This window comes from Staurois parvus, unplaced genomic scaffold (assembly GCF_062004578.1).
Source record: "Staurois parvus isolate SC_StPar_1 unplaced genomic scaffold, SC_StPar_1.0 ptg000675l, whole genome shotgun sequence".
In the NCBI taxonomy this organism is placed as follows: Eukaryota; Metazoa; Chordata; class Amphibia; order Anura; family Ranidae; genus Staurois; species Staurois parvus.
Genome location: NW_028318471.1, coordinates 3,515 through 27,540, shown reverse-complemented (window position 1 = coordinate 27,540; position 24,026 = coordinate 3,515). Strand labels below are relative to the sequence as shown.

The window sequence follows — 24,026 nt, the reverse complement described above, 5'->3', positions numbered from 1 at the left end:
CGCCTTGATTCGAGGTCACATGATCGGAAAAGGTCCTGATCGCAAGGGGAGATTGGGACCTTCCCGTGAGACACTGACATATGTGCTGGGAGCACGCAGGGCGCACGCTGTCAGCACATGTGTTTTCAAACTGTACGCAAATATGCGGCTGCTAGGCGTCAAGACCCAGCCGCCGAGAGGCAGCATATTTGCGTACAGTCGGCATGAAGGGGTTAAGCTGTACCATCAGGTAAGCCTATAATAACGGTTGCCTGTAGTACTGGGATTACTCTCTAAACGTGCACGGTTTAGGACATAGTCACACGGAACGCAGACAGTGACATCACTGGTGCATGCGCTCTGAAGGAACTGCATAACCATGCCAAACCTTCAGAGCCCATGCCGCAGCCCGCAAACCTGGAAGGAAGACCGGGTGAAGATGGCAGCACCACAGAACCGTGACAGTGCTGCGCTGGAGGGCTACGTGTAAAGGTGAATCTGTCATAATGTACCAGTATGTGCTGCATACTAGTATATTATGACCTAATAAGTATGGGTAATTGCGAGCGCAAGTATATAATAAGCAGCCAGCATAAAAAGGTAAACCTCTACACCTCTAAAAAGTAAATATATGCAGCGCTGAAAATAGGACAATAAATAGTATAAAACCAAATAGATATAGATATAGAGATAGATATAGAGATAGAGATAGAGATATTACACACTACTGGGGCACATATTGAGGTGATATTACATCTGATGATGACGTATCAAAATGCAAAGCGATAACAATAAGTAAATGTGACGGGTGAAATAGTTAATTCAGGTCAATATATTGCAGGTCCAGGAGAAATGGTAATAATCGGTGTTCCGTGCTGGTGAGCTTCAGTGACGAGGAGCAGTAAACGTATGCACTTACCAGAAGCGCATTAGTATTGTGTATATATGTGATGTATCCTGTAAGGGGTCATCTGGATCTGGGCTCGGACGCAAGAATGGTATCAGAGGATAGGGGATCAAAACCGTGAATACATATATAGTTACTGATAAAGACGCAAGCAATTATTGGGGGGGGGGGGTAATGGGTGCCTTGTGGTCCCTGGTTGTCCGAGAGGGAACCTCTTTGTGGTCCCTGGTTGTCCAAAGGGGGGACCTCCTCTGTGGTCCCTGGTTGTCCTAAAGGGGGACCTCCTCTGTGGTCCCTGGTTGTCCAAAGGGGGGACCTCCTCTGTGGTCCCTGGTTGTCCAAAGGGGGGACCTCCTCTGTGGTCCCTGGTTGTCCAAAGGGGGGACCTCCTCTGTGGTCCCTGGTTGTCCAAAGGGGGGGGACCTTTTCTGTGGTCCCTGGTTGTCCAAAGGGGGGGGACCTTTTCTGTGGTCCCTGGTTGTCCAAAGGGGGGGGACCTTTTCTGTGGTCCCTGGTTGTCCAAAGGGGGGGGACCTTTTCTGTGGTCCCTGGTTGTCCAAAGGGGGGGGACCTTTTCTGTGGTCCCTGGTTGTCCAAAGGGGGGGGACCTTTTCTGTGGTCCCTGGTTGTCCAAAGGGGGGGACCTTTTCTGTGGTCCCTGGTTGTCCAAAGGGGGGGACCTTTTCTGTGGTCCCTGGTTGTCCAAAGGGGGGGACCTTTTCTGTGGTCCCTGGTTGTCCAAAGGGGGGGACCTTTTCTGTGGTCCCTGGTTGTCCAAAGGGGGGGACCTTTTCTGTGGTCCCTGGTTGTCCAAAGGGGGGGACCTTTTCTGTGGTCCCTGGTTGTCCAAAGGGGGGGACCTTTTCTGTGGTCCCTGGTTGTCCAAAGGGGGGGACCTTTTCTGTGGTCCCTGGTTGTCCAAAGGGGGGGACCTTTTCTGTGGTCCCTGGTTGTCCAAAGGGGGGGGACCTTTTCTGTGGTCCCTGGTTGTCCAAAGGGGGGGGACCTTTTCTGTGGTCCCTGGTTGTCCAAAGGGGGGGGACCTTTTCTGTGGTCCCTGGTTGTCCAATGGGGGGGGACCTTTTCTGTGGTCCCTGGTTGTCCAAAGGGGGGGGACCTTTTCTGTGGTCCCTGGTTGTCCAAAGGGGGGGACCTTTTCTGTGGTCCCTGGTTGTCCAAAGGGGGGGACCTTTTCTGTGGTCCCTGGTTGTCCAAAGGGGGGGACCTTTTCTGTGGTCCCTGGTTGTTCTTTGTTGCTGTTTTTGTTAATATTTAGTTTTAAGCTACATGCTCCAGGTCCTAACTCGCCTCCCTCATATTACAGAGGGAATGAAAATAGACATTTGATTACACAAGTGGTTTGTTGTAGCTGTCATGTTGCACCTTCTTAGTGTTAGATGAGCTCAGCACACTTTCCTGGCCTCTCTCTCTGTTGATCTTTCATCTGATTCACAGCTAACAGCTGAAGTGTGTGCTGTGTTTGTAGTGTACTTAATGTGTTTATCTCCCTGCCAGATAACTGCCATGATGAACGGTTCAAACCTTGGGAACTCCACGTCCAACAACAAGTCAAAGGATGAGCAGGTGGTAAACGGACATGACGAGAATGAAAACAACCCATTCGCAGAGTACATGTGGATGGAGAATGAAGAGGATTTCAACAGACAGGTAACACACGGTCAGCAGCAACAACAGTCATCCACAGGTGACATGGAAACATCGCAAACAGACCACTGCCTTCTGATATCCCCTTTTCACTTTATCATGAAAGGTGTACTTTAAAGAGGAACTCCTCATACATATGCATATATATAGATATATCTATATCTATATATATATCTATCTCTATATCAACTTAAAAGGAGATGGATATAGAGAGATGGATATATTATTAGTGGCTGATATCTTTCTGTGCATCTTTTATGCTCCTGCACACCAGGAGGATGGCGGCAGTGTTACTCAGAATTTTATGTTCGCACTGCGCTCAGTCTAAGGGCCTGTCGGTAAGCTTTGTTCTCATCAGAATAGCTTCTCCCAAAAGTAAACCTTTACTATATTGTAGCTTACCAATTCTTAAGTGTGATGGCTGCATCCATTTTTTTTTTCCTTTCTTTAGGCTTGCTTTCTTCTATTTTCATCTGCTGAACCAGCCAAGTAAATCTGCTCTTCTAGAAGAACAAGCTCTTGCTTTTACAGGGATGAGACAAACTATTTACTGACGGGTGCTTACATTGGTCAGCTTTTATGTAAAATCTTTATCCTAAAAGAAAAAAAAAAAGGGCAGTTTGCTGTATTTGCTTTTAACGTATTAGCTGGAGTTTGGGTCCAATTAGTCCATCTAACACTCCTCCCCCCCACAATGACAATGCTGTTGTCCAAAGATGCCCCTGTGCTCCATCAAAACTGGAGGGCGCTTTAATACAGGAAGTGTTACTGGCCAGATCACCAGGTGAAAACAGAGGGGGAAAAAAAACCCTAAACAAAAAAAAAAATGTAGCCACCACGTCTAATTGGTAAACTGCAATATATTTTTTGGTTTGGGGTTTAATACCGCTTTAATTCTGAATGCTCTCAAGTGTCTAATGCTAATGTCAAAAGCACTCTGCATTTTACCCATCAAAGCCTATTGAAGCCGACCCACAACACTGAGAAATTGCTAATAGCCATTGAGTGCACAGAGATGTCCTTCTCAGTGTACTGACTTAAAGCAGAGCTCTACCCAAAAAGGAACATTCTGCTTTGACTGCTCCCCATTAAGGATCGGCACCTTTTGGGGGGAGTGGGACGGGTACCCGAATTTGACAGGCACCCGCTCCCATTTCCGGTCTGATCACCTAGGCAATCGAAAACGGAAGGTTTCCTCCCTTCCTGTAGTCTTTTGGAACATGTGACAGGTCCCAGAAGACTAAGTCCTGGAATCCAGGACGGCCGGTGAAACTAGCTGCGGGGGACACACCGCGGGACTGAGGGACAGGTAAGTGGCTGGTTTCTTTCTTTTTTTTTTTTTTTTTTTTTTTTTTTAAAGTCAGCAGCTACAGTTTTTTTAGCTGCTGATTTTTATTTTTTGACAGGGTGAGTGGAACTCCACTTTGATTCATTGCCCCAGTTTAAAGCAAAAAAGTAATTTTTCTTATTGGGCCCTTGAAGCCACTCACTACTGGGCACAATCTGGCCATGGTCACTGGTCGCCTCATATATATATATATATATATATATATATATATATATATATATATATATATATAAATAATAAAAATTTTTTTTTTTTTTTTTTTTCCCCCCCCCAGTGGCCTGCATTTAAAATAGAATTCTGGGGTACACCTAACTAATTTTAAAATGCTTCCTCCCCCTCCTAACACCCATGCTGACAAACTTGTGTAAGAAAGATTAGTGGTCCCCAGTGTCAGCCAGAAACCGCTGCAGGGGAGAGGGTAGAGAGCTTGACAATGGCTGGTCAAGCCTGGAGTGGTGACATCACCCATAGGGCTTCCATGGCCCATTCATCGTCGGCTCCTTTTCCCCTCCCCTGCAGCTGCTGCTGCTGGCTGACACAGGGGAACCGCATTCCATGACCGTAGCTGAAAATAGGTAAGTATGTACATCTTTCTTGCAGTGGTTAGTCAGTGTAGGTGCTAGGAGGGAGCATTTTAAATGTAGTTAGGTTTATCCCAGAATTCTACATTTAGCCAGTCATGAGAACAGTACAGGTTTGCATTTGCTGACTGCCTTCTGAAAATGTTTGCTTAGTTCTTATGCTGAGCCTGTGCCAGTCAGTACTTCAGTCATTCATCTGGAACAAGTAGGTAGGACATGCCAAGGTTATGAACTTCCAAGTATTGAGACAAGAAGGTCAACGTGACCTCCAGGCAGCTAGCATTTTTTTATATACAAAAACTTTTTTCATTTTTAGCCCTTGTGTTTGTCATGGCAGATTCCCTTTTACTGGAACACCTTTATTCATTAACCAATTCAATACCGGGCAATTTTACACCTTCCTGTCCAGGCCAGTTTTCAGGTTTCAGCGCTCACACTTTGAATGACAATTGCGCGGTCATACAACATTGTACCCAAACTAAAATTTTATCATTTTCTTCACACAACTAGAGCTTTCTTTTGGTGGTATTTAATCATCGCTGGGGTTTTTATTTCTTGCTAAATTAACAAAAAAAGACCAAAAATTTTGAAACATGTTTTGCTTTGTTTCTGTTATAAAAGTTTGCAAATAAATAATTGTTCTTCATAAATTTAGGCCGAGATGTATTCTGCTACATGTCTTTGGTGAAAATAACCCAAATTAGGATGTATTATTTAGTTTGTAGGAAAGTTATAGAGTTCACAAACTATGGGATAGATCTGAATATTGATCAATCCTGAAGTACTGACAGCCAATCTAATTTCTTGAGGTCCCAGAATGTCAGAACAGTACAGATATCCCCCAAATGACCCCTTTTTGCAGAGTAGACAGTCCGACGTACTTCATAAGAGGCATGGCGAGTTTTTTGAAGTTGTATTTTTTTGGGCATTTTTCGGAAAATGAAAAAATTAAAAAAATTAGTTTCACTATTTTTTTTTTTTTTTTACATATTGCCACCAGTGCAGTACAGCGTCATCATATAACTGGCATGGCGGTGATCAGGGACACTGGTGACAGTATGAAAAAAAAATATATATATTTTATTTTTTAATTTTTTTTTTTTTTTCCCTTTTTGTAAAGATTTTTTTTTTTCATTTCACTATGACCAAAGTAGTACAATGTTACTATGGTAACATTGTACTACTTTGTACTACTTGTACTACTTTGGGGAAGTGATCAGTATTTTTTTTTTTTTTTTTTTTTTTTTACACAATTTGCTTATAGCAAAGAATTACTTTGCTATAAGCAAGCATTTACCTGAATGATATCGATTCATTCAGGGCTTTTTTTTTTTTTTTTTTTGTGCTTAGCTGTGATTTGGCCACAGCTAATCACATGACATGTGCATGTGACCTGCTGTGACCATTCACAGCTAGACACTAGTATACAGTGGATGGCATGAATGAAGCCATCCATTGTATACAACTGTCATGTGACCTGCTGTGATTGGTCACAGCAGGTCACATGGTACCGGCAACTGGGGCCGATACTCAGATCTGTCATCGGCCGTGTCCGAGGTACACGGCCGGTGACAGTTTGCGCCGCTGTGCGGCTCTGCAGGAGCGCGATCTGCGCATGTGCGGGAGGACGCCATATGGCGTCCACCCAGAACGCTGTTGACATTTGCCAGCCGCCATTCAGCCATAGGGCAAGCGGCAAATGGTTAAGCAGTGTATGACTTTATAAACTTTTTTTTTTTTTTTTGCAAAAGTTAAAACTAATTTTAAATATTAAGAGACGTGAAGGAAATAAAAATAACTAACATTCATATTCCGTATCAATCCGATCGGTCTCCCACCATCTCTACACCGAAGATTGAGCCATCGTGGTCCGCTGATCACTTGGTTCTCGGGTCTGTTCTGAGTACAGAACAGGGACTATCAGTTTCCGCTCTGCTCTGCCCCTCCAATGCTCACTCCAATCAGTGGACTACAAGTACCATCTTCCATTGCGACAGATGCTTTGTAGTTGTCAATGAACTGTGATGGTGCTGGTGGACGCTCCTACCTCATTGATATTCCTGGACTTCAGAAACTGTCCATATATGAAGTACAGGCAGTCGGCTATACTGAGTGTCTGCAGGAGCCTGATATTGCACCTGCGATCTACTGTTCATGGGTGCTATGCTGTCCATGTTCCTGTGGGGAAAAAATTATGCACAATTTTTTATTTTTTTTTTCAGAAATCTATGCATTTATTATTTTTTCCCAAAAGGTGAACTTTGCCTTTTAAATAGTGCATAGAAGTATTTCATATCTGCTATGTTCAAGCAGCCAGTGTAGCCTGAGGCTCACTTGCCTATGTTTACCTGCCTGTCCTTCATGTTTGAGTTGTCTGGTCATAAGACGTGTACTTCAATATACAGGGCTGCAGCTGAATTACAGATATGAAGTGTTAAAAAAAAAAATACTCTGTGCAGCGCTCTAATCAGTAACCTTTCATAAAAATAATACGTCAGCTAACATTGGGGCCATAAAATATACCAACCGATCTAATCTTAAAAAAAAAAAAAAAAAAACCAATGCGTAACGTGGCACTAGTGAAATAAAAGGGAAGCAAACAAGTGTGTTTGCTAATTCATCCCAAAGGTGTTCTATGGGGTTGAGGTCAGGACTCTGTGCAGGCCAGTCAAGTTCCTCCACCCCAAACTGGCTCCTCCATGTCTTTATGGACCTTGCTTTGTGCACTGGTGTGCAGTCATGTTGGAACAGGAAGGGGCCATCCCCAAACTCTTCCCACAAAGTTGGGAGCATGAAATTGTCCAAAATGTCTTGGTATGCTGATGGCTTAAGAGTTCCCTTCACTGGAACTAGGGGGCCAAGCCCAGCCCCTGATAAACAACCCCACACCATAATCTCCCCTCCACCAAACTTTACACTTGGCACAATGCAGTCAGGCAAGTACTGTTCTGGCAACCGCCAAAGCCAGACATGTCCATCGGATTGCCAAACAGACACGTGATTGGTCACACGTCTCCACTACTCTAGAGTCCAGTAGCGGCGTGCTTTACACCACAGCATCCGACGCTTTGCATTGCAGTTGGTGATGTAAGGCTTGGATGAAGCTGCTTAGCCATGGAAACCCATTCCATGAAGGTCTCTACACACTGTTGTTGTACTAATCTGAAGGCCACTTGAAGTTTGGAGGTCTTTAGCTATTAACTCTGCAGACAGTTGGTGACTTCTGCGCACTGTGTGCTGCAGCATGCGCTGACCCCGCTCTGTCATGTGACGTGGCCTACCACTTGGTGGCTGAGTTGCTGTTGTTCCCAGTTGCTTCCACTTTGTTGTAATACCAGTTGCTGGGGAATATTCATGGTTATATACCATGCTAGAATTTGCTGAGGTGAGAGCGACCGTTTTTTTTTTTTTTTTTTTTTTTTTTTTTTTTTTTTTGGGTTTGAGTCAGAATGTTAGTTCTTATCAACAAATGGATCTAGCTTTTGCCAATTTTCATGAAATGGCTTAGTTACAGCAACTGAAGTGTACGAATTTTAAAAACAAAAAATTGATTCTTTTGGCGTTCCGTAATCTTATGGTCCTCAAAGGGTTAATACACCTGTGGCCATGGAGGTGATTGGTACACCTGAATCCAAGTGTGTGTGTCTGTCACTTTTTAAGGGCGTTTGGATTTTTTTTTTTATTTCCCTTTCTTCCTCTTAAATCCCTGTATGTGCAACGACAGGCTAACATGGGAGTTCAGAGGGGGGAAAAAAAGTGCCAGCACATTCAGGAGCAGCAGTGCGCATTTAAACGCGCTTAAGCGCTAGGCTTGTTTAAAGCTTGAGCATTCATTTCTATGGCCCAAATAAATTAACATTCTGCCCAATTGAATGAATGCCTAAACGTGTTAGAAAATGTGGCATTAAGTGAGTTTTTAACGCTGCTTTTCTTCCTGCCAAGAGTAAAGGTGTTCAGAATTGCTGGGCAAATGATCAGTGTGCATGAGGCCTTTAACATGTGGCTTTGTATGGAAAACTAAAAGCAAGGATTGGCACATACGTAAGCTTGAGATAAATTACAACAAAATATAATCAGTCCTGAGTTATGATTTGTATCCCACACACAACCTAATTCATAGAGATTAGGTTGTCTATCACATGGGCACCCTCTGATTGTCCCAGCAGGGGGGACTCTGGACTGATTGCATCAGAATAGAAATAAATGTAGCACATGTGTCGCCCTTGTCTGTTCCCTTTTTGTTTCATCTTCTGATGGTGGAAAAGGGACCCATGGAATCCCGTTTTCATCCGACAGCTGACAACGGTCATCCGGTCCAAGCTGGGGAAAGATCCCGACTTCAAAGTCGGGATCCACCCCAGAGTCTGGAGCTGCTCCTGGCTCAGCCTCTCAGCGAGCCACTGAAAGCCTGAGCCAGCCGCTCTCTCCTCCACAGCCCAGCACTCCAGTGAGCGCAGGGGTGCTGAGCAGACAGCGTTGACTGACAGTCCTGCTCTTTGTTCACATGATTTCTGAGTTCTCACAACTGCTCTGATCACTTAGTTCTCAAACCCCCCCAAAAAAAACTTTTTTCCTTTTTGTCCTTGTAAAGGAAATTTTTTTACACTTCTGTCTGAACAGGAAATTATGGGGGGAAAAAAGGGGAAAGGGTTAGAACTTATGATGTTGTATTCCTGGCTGTGCTATTCGTCCCAGTGACACCCACTCTTCCTGTAGCTTGCATTGGCGTCAAATGGGTAGGAAGTGAAGGGAAGCCCCCCAATGAGGATGGCAAATTTTGACACAAGTATTTATTCTTGCCCACTCTATTAACCCTGGCTGTAATATATGTGGCAGCTCTGGTGTGGGCATTACCACCTAGCTGCCACGTGTACAGCTGGCACCTGTTCTATACTGAAGGGATGCTCACTTGGCATTCTCAGCACTATGACCTTGCTGCCACTGACCTTTCCAGGCAAACAGCAGTTGGTGGGGGTAGACTACTGATCACATGATCAGGAAACACATTTTTTAAAAGGCCCGCTGCCTGGAAAGGGTCAAAGAAAAATAAAAACATGAAGGATTTTAGACACTGAATGGACATCCTTGTGCTTTTTGTCATTTTTCTTTCTTGTTCCTGTTCAGGTGGAAGAGGAGCTACAGGAGCAGGAGTTTCTAGACCGCTGCTTCCAGGAAATGCTGGACGAGGAAGACCAAGACTGGTTCATTCCCTCCCGTGACTTGCCGCAGGGTGTCGGGCAGTTGCAGCAGCAGTTAAATGGTCTCACAGTCAACGACACTCATAGTACAGAGGACATCTTGGTACGTTTTACCTTCATTCGCTGTTGAGACTGGCTCTAATTGAATGTAACAGATTTCTGGCAATTGGACATTTTACAGTTGGTGTATTTTTCTTGGATACATATTTGGAGTTGGCATTTCATTTACTGTAAAGTAATATTTGATGTGTTTTCTATGTTCTTGAAGAGCAACATCCGTTTGCTAGTTAGCAGCCACAAACACTGTAGCTCCGGACTCTAAATATCAATATCTGAAATTGAGTCCATCACTGTCTCTCTCCTTACTGTGTCACGTCCCTGGTGCTGCCATCTTGGATATGGGTGCTGGCTGTGGCTTCCTGAGGAACCATAGCCAGCTCCCATTGCAAATGAGGGCTCACGCAGCTGTCTTGTCCTAGGAGGGTGGGTGTATGTGTATTATACAGTGGATATAAAAAGTCTACACACCCCTTTTTAAAATGTCAGGTTTCTGTGATGTAAAAAAAAGACAAAGATAAATCATTTCAGAACTTTTTCCACCTTTTTAATATGACCTATAAACTGTACAACTCAGTTGAACAACAAACTGAAATCTTTTAGGTGGAGGGAAGTAAAACTAAAAAAAGACAAAATGAAATGGTTGCATAAGTGTGCACACCCTTAAACTAATACTATGTTGAATCCCCTTTTGATGTGATTCCAGCACTCAGTCTTTTTGGGGAGGAGTCTATCAGCATGGCACATCTTGACTTGGCAATATTTGCCCGCTCTTCCTTGCAAAAATGCTCCAAATCTTTCAGATTGTGAGGGCATCTCCTGTGCACAGCCCTCTTCAGATCACCCCACAGATTTTCCATCCGATTCAGGTCTGGGCTCTGGCTGGGCCATTCCAAAACTTTCATCTTCTTCTGGTGAAGCCATTCCTTTGTTGATTTGGATGTATGCTTTGGGTCGTTAAGCTGAAAGATGAAGTTCCTCTTCATGTTCAGCTTTCTAGCAGAAGCCTGAAGGTTTTGTGCCAATATTGTCTGGTATTTGGAACTGTTCATCATTCCCTCTACCTTGACTAAGGCCACAGTTCCAGCTGAACAATCGGCCCCAAAGCATGATGCTGCCACCACCATGCTTCACGGTGGGTATGGTGTTCTTTTGGTGATGTGCAGTGAATTATGGCCGAAAAATTCAGCCTTGGTTTCATGAGACCATAACACATTTTCCCACATGCTTCTGGGAGACTTCAGATGTGTTTTGTTTTTGCAATATTAGCTGGGCTTGGATGTTTTTCTTTGTAGGAAAAGGATTCCATCTTGCCACTCTACCCCATAGCCCAGACATGAAGAATACAGGAGATTGCTGTCACATGGACCACACAGCCAGTACTTACCAGATATTCCTGCAGCTCCTTTAATATTGCTGTAGGCCTCTTGGCAGCCTCCCACACCAGTTTTCTTCTCGTCTTTTCATCAATTTTTTAGGAACGTTCAGTTCTTGGTAATGTCACTGTTGCGCCATCTTTTCTCCACTTGATGACTGTCTTTGCTGTGTTCCATGGTATATCTAATGCCTTAGAAAGTCTTTTGTACCCTTCCCCTGACTGAAACAGCGAGATCCCTCTGATGCTTTGGAAGCTCTCTGTGGACCATGGCTTTTTCTGCAGGATGTGACTAAGAAAATGTCAGGAAAGACCTACTAGAACAGCTGAACTTTATTTGGGGTTAATCAGAGGCACTTTAAATGATGGCAGGTGTGTACTGACTCCTATTTAACAGGATTTTGAATGTGATTGCTTAATTCTGAGCACAGCTACATCCCCAGTTATAAGGGGGTGGGCACACTTAAGCAACCATATGTTTACTCCCCCCCCCCCCCCCCCCCCCCCAAAAAAAAAAGATTTCAGTTGGTTTTTCAATTGAGTTGTACAGTTTATAGGTCACATTAAAGGTGGAAAAAGTTCTGAAATTATTTGTCTCATTTTCTACATCCCAGAAACTTGACATTCTAATGGGGAGTGTAGACTTTTCATATCCACTGTGTATGTATGTATGTATGTATGTGTGTATGTATGTATACATACATACAGTATCTCCCAGAAGTGAGTCCACCCCTCACATTTTAATAAATATTTGATTCTATCTTTTCATGTGACAACACTGAAGAAATGACACTTTGCTACAATGTGACGTAGTCAGTGTACAGCTTGTATAACATGTAAATTTGCTGTCCCCTCAAAATAACTCAACACACACATTAATGTCTAAACCGCTGGCAACAAAAGTGAGTCCACCCCTAAGTGACAAGGTCCAAATTGAGCCCAGTTAGCCATTTTCCCTCCCCGGTGTCATGTGACTCATTTAGTGTTACAAGGTCTCAGGTGTGAATGGGGAGCAGGTGGGTTACATTTGGTGTTAGCACTCTCACTCTCTCATACTGGTCACTGGAAGTTCAACATGTCACCTCATGGCAAAGAACTCTGAGGATATGAAAAAGAATTATTCCTCTACATAAAGATGGCCTAGGCTATAAGAAGATTGCCAAGACCCTGAAACTGAGCTGCAGCACGGTGGCAAAAACCATACAGCGGTTTAACAGGACAGGTTCCACTCAGAACAGGACTCTCCATGATTGACCAAAAGTTGAGTGCACGTGCTCAGCGTCATATCCAGAGGTTATCTTTAGGAAATAGACATATGAGTGCTGCCAGCATTGCTGCAGAGGTTGAAGGGTTGGGGGGGTCGGTGAGCATGTCAGTGCTGAGACCATACGCCGCACACTGCATCAAATTGGTCTGCATGGCTGTCATCCTAGAAGGAAGCCTCTTCTAAAGATGATGCACAAGAAAGTCCGCAAACAGTTTGCTGAAGACAAGCAGACTAGGGACATGGATTACTGGAACCATACCCTGTGGTCTGATGACACCAAGATCAACTGATCTGGTTCAGATGGTGTCAAGCGTGTGTGGCGGCAACCAGGTGAGGAGTACAAAGACAAGTGTGTCTTGCCTACAGTCAAGCATGGTGGTGGGAGTGTCATGGTCTGGGGCTGCATGAGTGCTGCCGGCACTGGGGGGCTACAGTTCATTGAGGGAACCATGAATACCAACTCGTACTGTGACATACTGAATCAGAGCAGGTTCCCCTCCCTTCGGAGACTGGGCTGCAGGGCAGTATTCCAACATGATAATGACCCCAAACACACCTCCAAGACCACCACTGCCTTGCTAAAGAAGCTGAGGGTAAAGGTGATGGACTGGCCAACCATATCTCCAGACCTAAACCCTATTGAGCATCTGTGGGGCATCCTCAAATGGAAGGTGGAGGAGCGCAACGTCTCTAACATCCACCAGCTCCATGATGTTGTAATGGAGGAGTGGAAGAGGACTCCAGTGGCAACCTGTGAAGCTCTGGTGAATTTGGACCTAGTCACTTAGGGGTGGACTCACTTTTGTTGGCAGCAGTTTAGACAGTAATGGCTGTGTGTTGAGTTATTTTGAGGGGACAACAAATTTACACTGCTACAATGTAAAGTACTGAGTGTACAGCTTGTATAACAGCGTCATTTAAGTGTTGTCACATGAAAAGATATAATAAACTATTAACAAATCTATCACAACAAAAGTACTCGCATATTGCCTGGAAAAAATGCACTAAATGAGTTTTGGTGCATACTCAATACCTAATTTTTTTTTTTTTGTGTGTAAAATATAAGATGAGGTTGCATTAAGTAAATACTATGTCAAGCCTCAAAGTTGGGCACCCAGGAAATGGTCAAAGACTGCGATACCCATAGTTTTTCCATAGGCAACATAGGTATATCGGTTTAGAGTTAACAAACTATGGCCCTCGAATTTACTTCTCGTCTTGACCTGGCAATTTTTTGCGATACGGTCCTGTTATTGACAATTGTGCAGTTTAACGCTGTACATAAATTTGTCATCCTGCGTTTTTTTTTTTAAAATATTTTATGTGCTATAAACAGAGAACACCAACCCTTTTGAAAAAACAATATTTTTGCTGTAAAACGTATCCAAAAAAAAATTAATTTTGTCATAAATTTAGGCCAAAATGTATTCTGTTACCTGTCTGCTAAAAAAAAAAAATAAAAATCCCAATACATGTAAATTGCTTGGTTTAGGTGAAAGTTTTATAGCGCCTACAAATGGAGGTGTGTGGTATGTACTCTCACCCTCTCCCTCTCTCCCAAAGTTCATTTTCATAGAAAAATATATTTAATTCCTGTTTCTGTCTGTATGGCCAGCCTTTATATGAATGCCAAATTGCTGTTGTCTGGGTTCCATCCTTGTTCACTCTGAAATCCAAAGACCAAACCTTTCCACCAATGATAAAGGGCACTGCTATTTATATATGCAGGCCTGGGCTTTGTCTGTAAATTAATGCCATGTAGGTGTAAGATTACATTGGTGAGCGCATGCATTTTCTCACAAGTCCCTCTCACTTCAAAGGAGGAGAGAAACCATGAACATCAGAATTTAAAGCAGCAGTTCTTTTGCAAACAGATCAGGCCTTTACAGTGCTGGACTTAAAAGGAACTGTATGTTTCTATGGATCTGATCAGCTTAATGTGTCCCTGTTGCAAAAACAGTTTTCTGCAATAGAGGCCGTAATATACACCTCTCTAGTGGCCCATGTCTCCTGCCTTACCCCTGTTCAGCTCTGCAGCCTCCATCATTGTTGGGTAATACCACTTTCCGATGTGCGTATGCCTGTGTAACCCACTGATTGCTGCAGTTCCTTCCTCTAACCTCCTTCGTTACTGCAGTGTGTGACATAAGGGGTGATGGAAGGAACCACAGCAGTTTAAATGACCATTGCTGTTGGAGGCTGAAGTGCTCTGGGAAGATGGCAGGTGAGTAATATTTCCTTTTTTGTAATTGGCCAAGTTGCTTAGTGTAGAGCAGGGGTCTTCAAATTTTCTAAACAAAAGGTTAGTTTGCTGTTCTTCAGACTTTAGGGGGGGCCAGACTGTAGGCCATTGGGAGTAGAGATTTTCCTGCCATCAGTGGCAATAAAAAATCACCTATTTGGCATTAGGGGAAGGAATAGTGCCCCATCGTTGGTGTCAGTGGGAGGAATAGTGCCCCATTGATATCAGTGGGAGGACTAGTGCCCCATCGTTGGTGTCAGTGGGAGGACTAGTGCCCCATCGTTGGTGTCAGTGGGAGGACTAGTGCCCCATCGTTGGTGTCAGTGGGAGGACTAGTGCCCCATCGTTGGTGTCAGTGGGAGGACTAGTGCCCCATCGTTGGTGTCAGTGGGAGGACTAGTGCCCCATCGTTGGTGTCAGTGGGAGGACTAGTGCCCCATCGTTGGTGTCAGTGGGAGGACTAGTGCCCCATCGTTGGTGTCAGTGGGAGGACTAGTGCCCCATCGTTGGTGTCAGTGGGAGGACTAGTGCCCCATCGTTGGTGTCAGTGGGAGGACTAGTGCCCCATCGTTGGTGTCAGTGGGAGGACTAGTGCCCCATCGTTGGTGTCAGTGGGAGGACTAGTGCCCCATCGTTGGTGTCAGTGGGAGGACTAGTGCCCCATCGTTGGTGTCAGTGGGAGGACTAGTGCCCCATCGTTGGTGTCAGTGGGAGGACTAGTGCCCCATCGTTGGTGTCAGTGGGAGGAATAGTGTCCCATCGTTGGTGTCAGTGGGGGGAATAGTGCCCCCATCGTTGGTGTCAGTGGGAGGACTAGTGCCCCCATCGTTGGTGTCAGTGGGAGGACTAGTGCCCCATCGTTGGTGTCAGTGGGAGGACTAGTGCCCCATCGTTGGTGTCAGTGGGAGGACTAGTGCCCCATCGTTGGTGTCAGTGGGAGGACTAGTGCCCCATCGTTGGTGTCAGTGGGAGGACTAGTGCCCCATCGTTGGTGTCAGTGGGAGGACTAGTGCCCCATCGTTGGTGTCAGTGGGAGGACTAGTGCCCCATCGTTGGTGTCAGTGGGAGGACTAGTGCCCCCATCGTTGGTGTCAGTGGGAGGACTAGTGCCCCCATCGTTGGTGTCAGTGGGAGGACTAGTGCCCCATCGTTGGTGTCAGTGGGAGGACTAGTGCCCCATCGTTGGTGTCAGTGGGAGGACTAGTGCCCCCATCGTTGGTGTCAGTGGGAGGACTAGTGCCCCATCGTTGGTGTCAGTGGGAGGACTAGTGCCCCCATCGTTGGTGTCAGTGGGAGGACTAGTGCCCCATCGTTTGTGTCAGTGGGAGGACTAGTGCCCCATCGTTGGTGTCAGTGGGAGGACTAGTGCCCCATCGTTGGTGTCAGTGGGAGGACTAGTGCCCCATCGTTGGTGTCAGTGGGAGGACTAGTGCCCCATCGTTGGTGTCAGTGGGAGGACTAGTGCCCCATTGTCATTATCTGTGAAAGGAAAAGTGTCCAAAGGGCCGCATCTGGCCCCCGGGCCACAGTTTGGAGACCACTGGTGCAAATGATCAAATACTGTCGTTGATATTGCGTTAACCCTTTCGCTGCCAGAGACTTAATTTTTTTTTAAACGTGTGCAAAAAAAAAAAAAAAAAAATTTCAGGCCTTAAGATTACACAAACCCCCCCGCTATATTTTCTGACAGCAGACACCCTAGAGAATAAAATAGTTTTAGTACCAATTTTTGTGTCGCACAATAGAACCACAAAGGTCTAGGAAACAGAATTTCAGAAAACAAAAACGTAGAACCTTTTTCTTTGTTTTTTTTTTTCTTCCACTATGATGATTTTTAGGCGACAGATTCTGTGAGACATGCAGGGTCTAAAAGATCCATGGGGCACCTTGGGCAAGCGGGGCCTGGATACATGGCGGGGATGGGGCAGCAGGGGTTACCGGTTTTGGCGGCTGTGTCGCCTGACTTCTTCCACCTGACAGGCAGGAGTCAGCCTGTCAGTATTATACACAATCACGGTGGCTGCAGTCAACTGATTGTGTATAAAACCCCCTGCTGTCCAGTCCGTATGACATATGGACCTGGCGGTGAAAGGGTTAAAGTGATAGTTATTCATTATAAAAAAAAAAGTCACTTACCTGCTCTGTGCAATTGTTTAGCACAGAGCAGCCCCGATCTTTCTCTTCTTGGGAACCTTGCTGGCGCTCCTGGCTCCTCTCCCCTGCGGAGGCACTTCAGTGTGTCCTCTCGAGTCCCACTCTATGGATACAAAGCAGGCTCTGTGGACACAGAGCACAGCACAGCCCAGCCCCTCTCTCTGTTCACTGGCTGTGATTGACGACAGCAGGAGCCAATGGCTCCCGCTGCTGTCTCTGAGCCAGTGAGGAGGGAGAGAGCCGCTGCTCTCGTGCACATCTCTGGATTGAGATTGGGCTCAGGTATTAAGGGAGGGGGGGGGGCTTTTTTTTTTTTTTCCCCTTTTTAACCTTTCATTCATTGAATGAATGCATTAAGGTAAAAAAAAAGCTTTAGCTGTTACAACTTGAAGTGCCTTTTTAACTACTTCCAGACCGGACACTTTTACCCCCTTCCTGTCCAGGCCAATTTTCAGCTTTCAGCGCTATCACACTTTGAATGACAATTGCGCGGTCATGCAACACTGTACCCATATGAATTTCTTTGCATTTTCTTGAGACAGATAAAGCTTTATTTTGGTGGTATTTTTCACCTCTGGGATTTTTTTTTTTTTGCTATGTAAATGAAAGTCCAAAAATTTTGAAAAGTGTTTTTTTTTTATAAAATGTTACAAATAGTATTTAATCATAAATCTTGGCCAACATTTATTCTGTTATCTTTTTAGTAAAAAAAAATAACCCAAATTAGTTTATAACCAACTATAATTTTTAAACCTTTTTTTTACTTTTTTTATATTTATGATTTTTTTTTTTACATACTGTCACCCTAGCAGTACAGTGTCACCATAGTGACACTGTACTACTTATGAAGGGTGGTGAAGATTTTTTTTTTTTACACTGATTGCTTTTACACCCATAAAGGTTGTAAAAGCAATCATTCCTCCTTCTCTCTGGCTGCATTCCTTCAGCCATTGAGAACTGAGTGAGCTGTGATTGGTCACAGCTTGTCACATGGTACAAGGCTGTTGTGAATAGCCCTGTACCATGTGACCTCTGTGATTATTCACAATTTCACACGTAGTAAGCAATGATGTCACAAGTGACATCTTGCTTACTACTCTGCATGTGATCACTGATTGGTTAATTAGTGATCACATGATCGGGACCTCACACAGAGGTCCCATCCGATGATCGGTGTTCCACTGTGTCCGGGGGACACAGCGGGAACTGGATTGTGGTGCTGCGTGCTCCTAGGGTGCGGGGAGGCCATTTATAAACAGCCACCCGCCCCTGCACTGCCACCGTCTGGCCATTTATATACAACGGCCGGACGGGAGGTGGTTAATGTAACTGCTTCACTGCTCCTCTTAGTTTAAGTCTTCCATTCAAGTCTGACCTGACTAGAAAAAACCGAGACTGAGCTTTTCTCACCGTCTGTATATGAGTTGCATTCCATATAGAGATGAGGGGACGTTCACAAAGCTGTGGTATATCATTCAAGATGAATTCCAGGTATGGGTATTTTTACAGTTACATTGGTCTAGCTTGGACAATGTAAATATGTACAGTATATACCATACCTGTGTGATACCCCTGAAAGCTGGAAATCATTGCAGTACACACGGCTATTTTAGTGATCTCTTCCGGTCCTGTGCTGAGCCAGCCCCATGCATTGTGAACTCAGGTCATCAGTCACTTGGCACAGGCGCCAAACAGAATGCTTTCCATTCATTCAGATGCAAAAACGTTTTTAGCCTTCATGCCTAAAATGCATGATGGTATAAACATTCAGCCTTTAGAACCGCTTTAAGGGGCAGTGGGCCACAATGCAGACATCAGACCTCTGGAATATGTTCCATAGTAAGAGACTTTTGTTTTGGGTTCCTCTGAAAATTGCATTTGGATGTCTGGAGGTGAGTGGCTGCTCTGCAAGTAGGTTGGTGGTTCATCCACTTTATAGTCCTGGCTGGTTTGCTTTAAGTTAAGCATTCTTTTGTTGCTTAACTTAGGAGCTAAGGAGCACCTTGCCACATAGACTTGTTTAAATTTTATTTATTTTTTTGTTTAAACACCACTGTACACACACTTCATATAAAATACAGCATAGGATTCGCACGTGTATGTAAACATAAATTGCACCACGTATATAGCATCATTATGAGAGTCATGTTTGGTATCTATTTACTCGACGCAACCTCAGGTTTTATATTTTACCAAAAAAAAAAAGGTTTAATATTTGCTTTAAACTTTAACTGGTTTTTGTTTTTTTACTACTCTGAAAATATGTATTTTAGAAATAGTTGCCACTATCATAATATTCTCATAGGTCTCTGCTTCATATATACTTTTTGAGCAGGGTGTTGGTTGGCAAAAAATGCAGATTTAATGTGTGTAAAAATATGAAAATCGCTCCAGGAGGCAAGTGGCTTTCTCTTTCCCACCCCAGTCATCGGGGAGGGCAGCTCTGGCATGAGGAAGCAAAGCCCTGCCTCCCTACCAAGATGGCCGCTTCCTCATGGGACACCATGCAGAACAAGATGTGGTAAGTCGGTAATGGAGAAAAGAGCAGCTGCATAAAAATACATTCAAATGAAACCAGCAATCAGATCTTCATGCAGACTATAACCGAAACTGTCATTCGTAGAAGTGCAGCCCTTAACCTCCTCTGCAGTATGATTATTTCCGATTTTTTTTTTTTTTTTTTTTTTTTTTTTTTTTTTTTTTTTTTTTGTGCTGAAAGCGGTACCATTTTTTTGCATGGAAATATGTAGTTTTTTTTATTGTAGGCTGTAATTTTTAGGAATAACTCACTGAAATCTGTCCGAACAAGAGTCTAGTAAACATCCCGGGTATGATAAAACTTGAAACACGAAATCATAAATTATAATTTAATAAATAATCATAAAAAATATAATAAATTTAATTCAATAATGTAATCAAACCAAAAACACTGAAATTTGAAATACAGAGGCAAATTCGCACATCGCTGAGCAAAGTCGCAAAATAGTTTTCAGTGTCTGATGACGAATTTCCCCCACTAATCATTATCACTCAATTCTGCAAGTGGTTCTAATTTACTATCGCTGTTCTCTAGCCGGTCTAAAACCGCTTTTGACCTAAAGGGACGCTATTTGGACGCCGTGGACTTTTCTAAGTTTCCAGGCAGAAAGAACAGTTAAGATGTAGGCAGGGCGCCGGACAAACCAGTAGGGACAAAATGTATGTGAAATGCATTGAAACAGCAATGTTTTACTATGTAATAATCATTTTTAAAAAAATGACATTTTTTAAAAATTTCAACTTTGCCGCCGTACGTCCCGACATCACAGGGACCGGAACACAGAAGCCGGAGGAGATGGCCGGGGACGCTGCAGGGGACGCATCGCAGGAGCGAAGGACAAGGTAAGTGCTGCAGGGACTCCCTGAGCAACGCCGCATGGTATTCCCGAGTGTAGCTCGGGGTTACCGCTCTTGGTACTCAAATTTTACCCCGAGCTACACTCGGGAATACCGCCAGGGAGGTTAAAGATCGGGAAATCTTGATACTGGTGAACAAAAGCAGAACAGGGCGCACTCTCTTCGTGCATTAATGTAGTAAACCAAGAATTTATTAGGAAGCATATAAATGCATACTCACAAACCAAAGGGGGATAGGAACAGACATGAAGAGTCCGTAATGACAGTCCAAAGTGGTGGTAGACCCTAGGTGAGGTAAACTAACGCACTTCGGGAGACAAACTCCCTTTTTCAGAGCTTTTGCTTTTGTTCACCAGCGTAAAAATACATACTGAAATAATTTTTTACTGTTTATCAGGACTTAAAAACGCCATTCTGTCTTTGATCCTTTCTTTCTTTTTTTTTTTTTCTTTTAGAGCAAAAGTACCCTGAATCCCGACGCAAAGGAGTTTGTTCCAGGAGTGAAGTATTGAACGTTACAGGCGACTTTTTAAAAACAAAACTAAAAAAAAAAAAAAATACACAAAAAGACTGTTCCTTATACCTTCAGGATAAAGCTGCACAAAAATGAGGGGATTATTTGGGGAGGTGGTTAATAGCGATGCTTTAACTCGACACTGTGACTCGAGTACCTTAAATGTGGGATTATGTTTTTCTTCAGGCGTATAGCCGTTCCCTCCCCTTTACAGCATAGAATTCGGTGGTATGCTTGTTGGACTTGGTTTTTTTTTTTTTTTTTTCCTTTAAAATACGGGGGCTCCGTTTTCATCAGAAGGCCACCTGCTGTCGTATTTAAAGCGAAAACAACATGGAAGAATCGTAATTAAAATCATGGTTTTTTGTTTTTTTTTTGTTTTTCTTTTTCCCATCCCTTGACAGTCATCCGTTTTTTTTTCATTGACCATTTTACAGGAAGATGTGTTTGTAGTTTCCAGCATGAAGATGGTTTCCTGAATTCCAACATTTGTGATTTTTAGGGGACATTTAACATTTGTTGTCATTTCAGTGCCATTCAGAGGGCAAATACACAGCTTTAGGGTTGTCTTATTTTTTTTTTTTTTTCTTTTATGTTTGGACTTGGTCCAAGTCTTTGTTTAGCTTTACTCAGGAGAGCAGACCCCTGATGGTTCTCCAGCCCAGAGGGCCATTGGTTTTTCAGTGTTCAGTTTAAAGGCGCCATCTTGTTCTTTACCGGACATCACCGTCGACAGCTTGTACCTCGGACTTCAGATTTTCCTGCAAACACAATCATCATCAAGTCTGTGTACCCATTGTAATTATGCTGCAGTTGAATTATCGGCCTTGACTTCTCATATTAGCGTGATTTAGTATGACATAAACACTAAGCTACGCATCGTGGCTGACGGTAAGTGATGTTACAAGGGGGTACAGTCGCATCCCCCACATGCCATGGCTGCGCCATGTTAAAAATCAGTATGAGACTTTTCTATAGTCTGTTACTGCCTCCAAACCATAACTTTGGTTTGTCTGATCTTAAAAACGCCGCAAAGTAAGGTTGAGCTTGCTGCACGAGATCTGCAGTTCCTCCAGAGCAGGAGACCCACGGTGGCTGCTCAACCCTGCTATAGTCTAAGCTTTTTTTTTTTTTTTTTTTTTTTTTCCACAAGCCAGGCGCAATGGTCCATTGTCACTTGTAAAAACATGGCAAATGGAGCTCTCGGAATGGCGCTCCTGATTGCCCACATGGCATGCACCTCCATCTGCATTGACTCGTAATGTGCTCGGTGGGTAGAAAGAGAAAAAAATAAGCTACGTTTTAAAAACTGCCTCTACAGTTGTATTGTTTTTATGAAGTGATATGGCCACACACACAAAAAAAGAAAAATAAATCAGCCTGATCATTGTACATGTGTTGAGTGCCTGTGATTGGTAACCACTTGTCTGGTTTTGTTTATTAAAGTTGATCTATTCTCATATTTAAAGTGGTTGTAAACCCTTTCATATACCCAGTGAAGTGACTGGCCTCAGGGGATACACAGAGATGAAACAAATCTTCCTAAACAAGTTGTATCTGTTTATCTGCAGTTGTCGCTTCTCTCCATCCAGTTCAAAGTATTGGATTTATAAAGCTCGTCTGAAAGTTCAGAAAGCAAGGGGCCGGAGAGCTGAAATTACACTCTGCAGAGCTCCGTGAGAAGAGCTCTGAGAGCTGATTGGAGGGAAGGGACACCCCCCCCCCCCCCCCCCCCCCCTTCATGCAGCTCACAGGAGCAGAGCTGAGGTTGTCAATCTTCTGGATGTCCCTCCCCGTCACCATATTTCTGTTGGTGTCAGGAAAACTGGTGCTTCATCCGCTGCAAGAGAAACTTCCACAAGACAGAAATGACACATAAGCCTCCATGTACATGGGGCATTTTGATAGCGCTGGTAACATTAGCTGTGTAAAGTCACGTTATAAACCTGAAAAGCCTCAGGTTTATAACGTGACTTTACACAGCTATTTTTTTTTTAAGCGTTTTTGCATTCGCGTTTGTTAGCGTTTTTTTGTTTTGTTTTTTTGTTTTGTAAAAAAAAGTCCTAAAATGCTTGTTTTGTGGCCTTTTTGCCACAGTTTTACAGCTAAAAAAACTAGAAACCCACTAGTCCTGTGGGTTTTTTTTTTTTTTTTTTTTCCCCCCAGCCAAAAAACATTTAGTCTGTGTGCATGGACACATAGGATAACATGCTGGGGGGTTTACTAGCTGTAGAAAAAAAGTCAAAAGCCAAAAACAGCCGCTGTAAAATCGCCCAGTGTGCATGAGGACTAAAAGGGAAGGGTTTTGTTCATCTTTCATGTCTGCGATTTACAACCACTTTAACTATGTGGTAACAATGTTGCTGAGAGGGGTCAATAACATAGAAGGGATAGGACCCATACCAGTTTTATGCTGTTTTAGGTTCCCTTCAGTTCTGATTGCATATCCAAGTTTCTGGGCTAGTTAATCCCCATTAAGGGGGAAGATCAGTGTTTTAGGTTGGCCAATTATGTGAAAAAAAAAAAATTGCATGTCTAGCTTTGTAGGGCTTTGGTTTTGATAAGCACTGGTAGGATGCCAGTAGCAGCATTTCCCAGGTAAGTTACATCGTCCATTCTTCTGTTACCCTTTATTTATCCATCCCAGCAAGTCTATAAACATGGTTTTAACCACTTGCCCTCCTGAGGGTTCCCCCCCCCCCCCCCCTTCTTGACCAGGCCATTTTTTGCGTTACTTTAGCTAACAATTGCGCGGCCATGCAACGCTGCACCCAAATTAAATTTACGTCTTTTTTTCACAAATTGAGCTTTCTTTCTGTTGTATTTAATTCCCTGTGCTTTTTTTTTTTTTTCACGATTAAAAAAAAAAAAAAAAATTTGGAGAAACTATATTTTTGACTTTTTGCTATTAAACTTGTCCAGTAAAGAAATGTAAAATTGTCACAAATTTAGGCCAAAATGTATTCTGCTCCATGTCTTTGCTACAAAAAAAAAAATCCCAATACGTGTAAATGAATTGGTTTACGTGAAAGTTATAGTGTTTACAAATGGTGGTATAGATACTGGAATTTTTTTTTTTTTTTTTTTTACTAATGTCGACAATCCGCGACTTTATGTGAGATTGCGGTGGGCATTCAGACACTGGGGGGAACTAACTTGGTGTCACTGAAATCCCCAGTGACACCAATACAGTGATCAGTGCTAAATAAAAAGCACTGACACTGTACTAATGGCACTGGGCAGGAAGGGGTTAACATGAGGGGTGATTAAAGGGTTAACTGTGTGCTGGGAGTGTTTTACTGGGGGGCTGTGTGTTGGTGCTTCTGTAAGCACACTGCTCTGG

The 24,026-nt window shown here is 43.6% G+C and overlaps 1 protein-coding gene across 2 annotated transcripts in view; it reads left to right on the top strand.

Annotated features, from left to right (window-relative positions):
- The window catches only part of PAIP2B (poly(A) binding protein interacting protein 2B), a 63,749-nt gene extending 41,674 nt beyond the window's left edge, over window positions 1–22,075 (top strand). For both annotated transcript variants that reach the window (XM_089652233.1, XM_089652232.1), the window contains 3 exons: window positions 2,402–2,554; window positions 9,605–9,781; window positions 20,625–22,075. In XM_089652233.1, coding sequence (XP_089508359.1) covers window positions 2,411–2,554; window positions 9,605–9,781; window positions 20,625–20,681 — 378 coding nt within the window. In that variant the 5' untranslated portion in view covers window positions 2,402–2,410 and the 3' untranslated portion in view covers window positions 20,682–22,075. The remainder of the gene's footprint in view (window positions 1–2,401; window positions 2,555–9,604; window positions 9,782–20,624) is intronic.
- The last annotated feature ends 1,951 nt before the right edge of the window (window positions 22,076–24,026 follow it).